Source organism: Dipteris shenzhenensis, chromosome 14 (genome assembly GCF_047967505.1).
Source record: "Dipteris shenzhenensis isolate YYH24624 ecotype China chromosome 14, Dip_SZ_1.0, whole genome shotgun sequence".
In the NCBI taxonomy this organism is placed as follows: domain Eukaryota; kingdom Viridiplantae; phylum Streptophyta; class Polypodiopsida; order Gleicheniales; family Dipteridaceae; genus Dipteris; species Dipteris shenzhenensis.
In genome coordinates, this window is record NC_141609.1 from 28,530,540 (window position 1) to 28,537,652 (window position 7,113).

Genomic DNA, 7,113 nt, shown 5'->3' on the forward strand with positions numbered 1-7,113 from the left:
TTAGGGTGTTCACAAATTAAAGCTACGCATACCTGCCCATGGTGCATTGAATGCATCTAAGCCGTGAGGGCACACAATCTTGGGCGTATGCAGGTGCCCATGGTGCGCAAGTCTGTAAACCCCCTCAGCACTCCTCTTGTTTACTTGGCCAGCACTAGAGCCTCTTACGAAACTTTAAAATCCTCCAAAGCCAAGTGGCACATTCTAAGGCGTTAGATGAACAGAACTATTATTAGCTACTTACAATAGCCCACATAGCTAGCAAGTGGCCCATATACTTAGCAAGTTGCTAAGCATTCTAAGGGTGGAGAAAGCATCATTGCTGTGATTTATTGAGTCGAGACATGCCTGAGTCCGTTTACGAAGTATAGCCTACGTATGTTTGGCATTTTTGGGATCCATGGCGGATCGTGCCGCCTCCTCAAATCCTACCTTGCCCGCCATCAAGCAGAAATCAAAGCTGGACGTGCACAAGCTCCAAGGATCCCTTCTTTTCACGGTCAGTTTGTCATTTGCATTTGAATTATCCTTCTGCCTAAAGGAATTCCTAACGAACCAAGGACATTCCAACCTCTCCTTGTTCCTAATGTTGTGGATGACAGCTATTCATTGTTTCAACAGTGCGTCTCTTGATCTAATTCCCACAACAATAAAGCCGAAAATGTAAACTTTCCTTAATTTAAACTGGTTTTGGCAAAGGCATGGTTGCTTATACGATCCGCGCAATCTAAAGATGACGTGCTTTTGAAGCATGCTCTTGCATACTGCAATGAACGCATAGAATCCGTGGTTCCCTTGTGCACAATCCTGGCTCCGTTGTGCACTTCGAGTAAGTTTAGAACGTTGCATTTGTCTTGGGCAACATGTTAAATTTTTTGCCATGGACAGCTTTCAAACCTTTGGGATGGGTGGCTGGTCTAGGTGCCGAATGCTCTATCTGCCCCGGAGTGTGAAGCCTTCATAAGATATGCAGAAGCACTTGGGTTTTCACATCAGGGTAGCCTGGGTCCTGCAAGGGGGGAAGCCTTTAGAGACAACGATAGAATCTCAGTGCAGGATGCCATTCTGGCAGAGAACTTATGGAGGTCAGGCTTATCTGAATTATTTAGCGACATCAAAGTGCGAGGCAAAACTGCAGTCGGACTAAATTCCAACATAAGGTTCTACAGGTCAGTCAGTTCAATGCTTAAAAGCTAACAATACTATTGACTGCTTTTGTGATTTATCTACACTCTTTCAATCCAGGATTTCTGACTCCCGACTATGTGACACCAGATACAACGAAGGCCAAAGGTTTGGTCCACATATAGATGAAAGTGTTGACCTTGGTGGGAAACGAACAACAGAATATACTCTTCTTGTATATTTGAATGGATACGGAAAAGCATCAGGGAAGAAGACTATCATTCAACCTGGGATTGATACAGACCGCCGGCTGTTAGTGGGGGGCGAGACAGTATTCTACACTGGTCGTAAAGGTGTTTCTCTGGAGGTATGCATCTAGCATAATTTCATGTATAAATGCATCCAGAGTTTAGTGTTTTTTGGAATAAGACAGGCAGTGTTCAAAATTGGGAACAAAATTCATAAAGAAAAAAGGTAGAACAACTACCCTTTGAGGTCAACAGTACACGGGTCTCACGATGGGATTGATATTCTGCATCTAGTTTTGTCAATGACTTTTTGGCCCAACCTTTAGACTTGCCATCTTATCATTGTGTCCTCAATCTTTTGTAGCTCCCTCAAGCCACCTTCTCTGTACATGTGCTAATTGAAACTCTTCCAGTGTGATGGACGCCCTAAAGAAAAGCTGAATGGGAGTGCTAATCAAGCAATATATACTCTGGGCATGGCCCCATACGGAATATCATAATGGATCATCATAAACTTGATTGCCAGGACTTAAATTGAAGCGCTCACATTTATTGCATTAATAACTTAAAGTTTTAAATACGTTAAATACAAGCGTAGCAAGAAGAATTTAACATTGCCGTTGAGCAAATACAGTGAGTTGGAGAATGGCGACATTGCCCTTAAATGTCTGCAGTGGAAACGTTGATGGTGGGGCTCACTAAAATGACAGACTTGCCAACCATGGTTTCTATTATGGGAGCAGCTGCACAAATAGGAGCCAGTCTAACTTACCAAACATTGATTGACTGTTGACCATGTCCACATGAAATTGAGTTTTGAAAGCACGAGAATCTAGAAAGCATGAGAATCGTTCTTTATGGCTGAAGTAAATTGGAGATTCTAGTTTACAACCACATTAAGGTCCCATTATTAAAAGCAAGGTTTGAAGAATAGGAACAAGGGCAGTTTGGTCAAGGTGGAATCTAGTGCCTATTAAGCTGTCATCTCTACCAAGCATGGCAATGTTTCTTTCTCCTGCCTGACCATATGCAGTTTTACCGTGGGTGTGAATGAACAAGTACACTTACTACTAAGATAAGCAAGATTAGGGCGCTCTTAAGAGACACTGGATGTAACAAATAGCCCCTATGGGGAATTGTAGCTGTAACCTGAGGCTTGCTGAAGCTTACAAGAGCATGCAGCTAGAGCGAGTGCAAGGCAGAGAGATAGGAGCAAATTTAGAGCTCACCATAGAGCATCCAGGACAGCAAGTGTGCTGGAGGTGATGGATTCTGAGGGTGCATCATTGTAAGATTTTGGCCTATTTTGGCACTACATATAGTGATGTTTTGTTTTGAAGTGTTATACTTCTGTCAAGTACTACAAATCTCAGCACGTGTGTATTGTGCACACATCATATGGTTCCAGTTTCTTCCTTTGGTATTCTATGCCTCTTCTGTGTAAGAGGTCTTGCAAAGTATCAAACTATGTAGGATATATGCCTAGACTGTCTATCACTTCAGAGCTGATTGTTGTGAGTTTATCCTTCTTCACACGTCACATGTAGCTAGATCTATTTTAGTGTTTCTGTTTTCCTCTGGTTTTTTGTTCCCCACTGTGAAAAAGGTCTAGCAAGGTTTCGAGGTATTTAGAGAATTTTCTGACAGTAATACAAGGCAAAACTCGGCCAATTTAGGATTAGTGTTGTTTGGGACTAGAAAGTGACAAAACGAATATGAGGAGACTATAAATGCACCTCCCACACACTTTACCTCATGTTTGACGTGATCTTTCACTCTCCCTGCTCCCTATTTTATGTATGTATATTCTCTCTCTCTCTCTCTCTCTCTCTCTCTCTCTCTCTCTCACACACACACACACACACACACACATATAGGCAACATTGAGTAAGTCCTGTGCTGCCCATTTGAGAGAGAGAGAGGATTTTCTTAGAAATTCGATTTGCATGCCTGAATCATGTTCCCTTGTTGTGATCTTTGTGTTTCTAAAGAATCTGCGGTTGTGAGATTTTAGTTTACAACTGATTAAGGTAAGCTTTGTTGAACAGGTTGCACCTGTTGCAGGCATGGCTCTTTTCCACATACATGGGACGCATTGCATGCTGCATGAAGCACGAGTGGTGTCCAAGGGTGTGAAGTATGTACTACGTTCTGATGTCATCTTTCGTTAATTGTAATTGGCACTCATATTGTTAATTTGAATCAGTGGCGTCAAATAACATGCAAGCCACTCATATTGCTGAATCATGGCTAGCCACTTATCTCTAAGTAGCATTGCCAAACTTATATGATCAACCATCATGAGCTAAAGGTTCTCTGCTATGAACATGGATGAACATCCATTTACAGTCCAAAAAGTGTATAATTGAGAGCTAATTATGTGTGTGAGTGCAGCTAGAATCGCTGTTTGTATTAAGCCATTGGGCATTTTGATATATGTGATTCCAAGAGGGCCAAAAGGTCTACAAAGCAGCTTGAGACGGATTCTCAACTGGAGAGGTCGCTGCTGGTTTTAAAAGCTAATTTTCCAATTTTAATGATAAGCTGAGAGAGAGGAAGGACGTACTGTTTTACCAAACATGGCAACCATATTACTCGTAGCAACATTTTGAAGGGTGCAGATCCTACCTTTTGTTTTGATAACTGTCATCTTGGATCTCTTTAATGTCTTTCTGTATATCTAGTCTTTTTATTGTAAGGGCACATCTGCACTGTTCATTTTGTATGTTTTGTTTTTCTTGTCTTATCTCCCTCTGCTTTTTCTTGAAAGCAGTTTCAACCATTTTAACGTGGGTATCTATTGAAAGCATATTTATTGTTCAGAAGGACCTTTTGACTTATCCAAAAGTCATTCGTCTGGGTTTGTTGCTGGTCTCATAGGGGATGAAGGGCATCTTAAATAACTCATAAAGGCTCCTACTGCAATTGAAAGTACACCAGTTCGTAACTAGGGGTCACTTGCACTGAACAGCTGGCTATCAACTTGCATTTTTAACTCCACAAAGCTCCATATATGCTGAAGGAAACCCTATTGACAAAATGTGATTGCACATTTTTGACATTGAAGTTCGTGTATGCTCTAACTTCATCCTGGCTTCCTAGACCTTGGGATGGAATTCCATGTGATTTTGTTTCTAATTTCTATTATTTGAAAGGGACGAGCAATCTCTTCCAGCTCTGTTGATTTGGTGTCTTCTTCCTAGGTACTAGTATATTCCTTTCATTGTTGCATCTTTGCTAGCTGCGAGGAGAGCATCCAGTAGGGCATGCTATATGAACAAGAAATGGGATCATGCTAGAAATGGGGACAAGGGTGCATGACAAGGGGGAGCAGGAGGTGAGGATGGGGATGATATTCAACAATGGGGGGATTGACTCCATGGTGAAGGGAAGAGAGAAGGGAGTGAAAGGGAGAGAAGACTCCATGAGGAGAGAATGGAGTGAAAGGGAGAGAAGACTCTATGAGAAGATGGCCAAGGCTTTTGCCTTGAGTCTAATGAATATACAAGGGTGGCATAATGGATGGAGCCCATTCATATCAACCAATTTATACCCGATTCTTCCCACATTAATTGGCCACATGCACAAGATGCATGGAAATGCAATGAATTTCAACATGAGTATGTGATGCGATACATGGTATTACAATATTAGTTATTTATAAAGTACTTCATTCTAATTTCTTTTCAAAAGATGTTGCACAAGGCCTTCGTTCACTCAAAGGTCTCATGGGCTTCTCCACATGTCCTTTTTTCTTGCATCTGATGAAATTAGGAAACTTGTAAGTTATTAGGATACTATATGCAAGAGAAGAGTATTTTGCATATAAGATGTTCAAATGTATAACGATTTGTTTGAAAGTCATAATGTTTTCCTAAGGGAAAAAGATGCCATTATAGATTAATTCTCCCTTGTGGGACAATAAAGGAATAAGTCTTCTTTCAAATTGCAATAGTATAGTTAAGGCTTTTAACGTGTTGGAATGTAGCACCCATGTTGTGAGTTAGATTTTAAGATGCAAGAGTAATTAAGTGGAAGGGTTAAACTGGGAGATGATAAAGTTGTAGAGCCAATTGCCAAGTTTACTGATTCCTCTTCACCAAGAACTTGTTAGAAAAGTCACTGCCCCACGTGTGAGCCCCCATCTTGAGGGGACAAGGGGGCAGGAGACTGTAGGGGAAAAAGGGTTGAGGGTACAGCAACTTACGTGGAGGATTGCAACAGGCCTATACGGAGGCATCTACTGCACATTAGCAGCAACCTACAGCAGCTCAAAAGGCCTTGCATATGGAGCCTTATATAGGCCAAAGGTTGGCCCAAAAAACCGACCAGAAGGCTGCCATCTAGGCCCTTCTAGGGGTCGGTTTTACAGACTGGACCAATTGGAAAAATCGGCCAGTTCTAGGGGCTGACTGCCCTCCTATATAAACCCCCTCCCTCCCCACACTTTTCTCATCACCTGCACATACAAGGAGCATGGGCTATATCGGCTCAACGCTCTGTTGGTGCACGGGGACCACAGCAGATCTATATTATGGCATGAACGGTTTGGTCATGTCAACTATGGCACTCTCTCCGAGATGTAGAAGACAAAGTTGGTGGATGGACTTCCATCGATTGCAAGCAATGATCGTGTCTGTAGGGCTTGCGTGGAAGGCAAGCAACATAGGGACAAGTTCCCATAGAAGGCCTCATCATGGGCCAAGAAGCTGCTCGAGTTGGTTCACGCCAACATCTGTGGCCCAATGTCGACAAATTCATTCGTAGGTTCACGGTATTCTCTCTTATTGGTGGATGATTTCAGTCGCATGACGTGGGTATTCTACCTGGCTAAGAAATCTCAAGCTTTTGAGAAATTCAAAGACTGGAAGGCCCAAGTAGAGAAGGAGAGCGGCGAGGTAATCAAAGCCTTTCGCACCGACAGAGGGGGAGAGTTCACTTCTACCGAGTTGAATGGATTATGCAAGAAGCACGGGATTAAGAGACAACTCACTACAGCTCGCACATCTCAACAGAATGGAGTTGCTGAGAGGAAGCACAGGACCATCACAGAGACAGGGTTGACTATGTTACGAGGGAGGAATCTCTCGAAAGGCTACTGGGGTGAAGCCGTGAACACTGCCGTTCACATTCTCAACAGAACCAAGACCAAGACTGTTGATGACAAGACTCCATATGAAGCTTATTATGGTATGAAGCCCGTCATATCTCATTTAAGGGTTTTCGGTTCTAAAGCATTTGTGCATGTACATAAAGATAAGCGGACAAAGTTGGATCCCCATAGCCGGAGCTGTATCTTTGTGGGATACAGCAAAGAGTCCAAGGCCTATCGCCTATTCGACCCAGACAAGAAGAAGATCCTTATCAGCAAGGATGTGATCTTTGAGGAGACCGAGCCACAGCCTGCAGAAGAGGTTCCAGAACTTTCGGCATTACCGCCACCTAAGGTCACCATTCGAGAGGTGGAGCCAACTGAAGACCCCGAGGAGGAGGAGGAGGAGCATGCCATTCCAGAGCCAGCTCCCAAGTCAACTCCATCAAAAGCACCTCCATCTGAGAAGAAGCTACCTCAATGGTATTTGAAGACGTTAGCAGACTCACGGGTCACGGGCATTCCCGAGAGCAGTTCCGGAGTGCCACAGTCTCAACGAAACATGAAGACTCCCTCCGTGAACTACGCTTTGGTAGCTTAGCTTGCAGATCCCCATTCCTTCCAGGAGGCGAAGGATATTCTAGAATG

The 7,113-nt window shown here is 43.1% G+C and overlaps 1 protein-coding gene across 1 annotated transcript; it reads left to right on the forward strand.

The window, feature by feature from the left end:
- The first annotated feature begins 284 nt into the window (after window positions 1-284).
- On the forward strand, window positions 285-3,985 carry LOC147894425 (uncharacterized). The gene is made up of 4 exons (XM_087384733.1): window positions 285-499; window positions 922-1,169; window positions 1,276-1,492; window positions 3,422-3,985. Exons 1-4 carry the CDS (start codon window positions 401-403, stop codon window positions 3,542-3,544), a joined length of 687 nt encoding a protein of 228 aa, XP_087240859.1. The 5' UTR covers window positions 285-400; the 3' UTR covers window positions 3,545-3,985.
- The last annotated feature ends 3,128 nt before the right edge of the window (window positions 3,986-7,113 follow it).

Bases quoted from the DNA above. Each gene is read 5' to 3' on its own strand.
- LOC147894425 (XM_087384733.1), top strand. From the start codon at position 401: ATGGCGGATCGTGCCGCCTCCTCAAATCCTACCTTGCCCGCCATCAAG. The intron at 500-921 runs GTCAGTTTGTCA...TGGCTGGTCTAG, and splicing joins AAGGATCCCTTCTTTTCACG to GTGCCGAATGCTCTATCTGC. The intron at 1,493-3,421 runs GTATGCATCTAG...TTTGTTGAACAG, and splicing joins GTAAAGGTGTTTCTCTGGAG to GTTGCACCTGTTGCAGGCAT.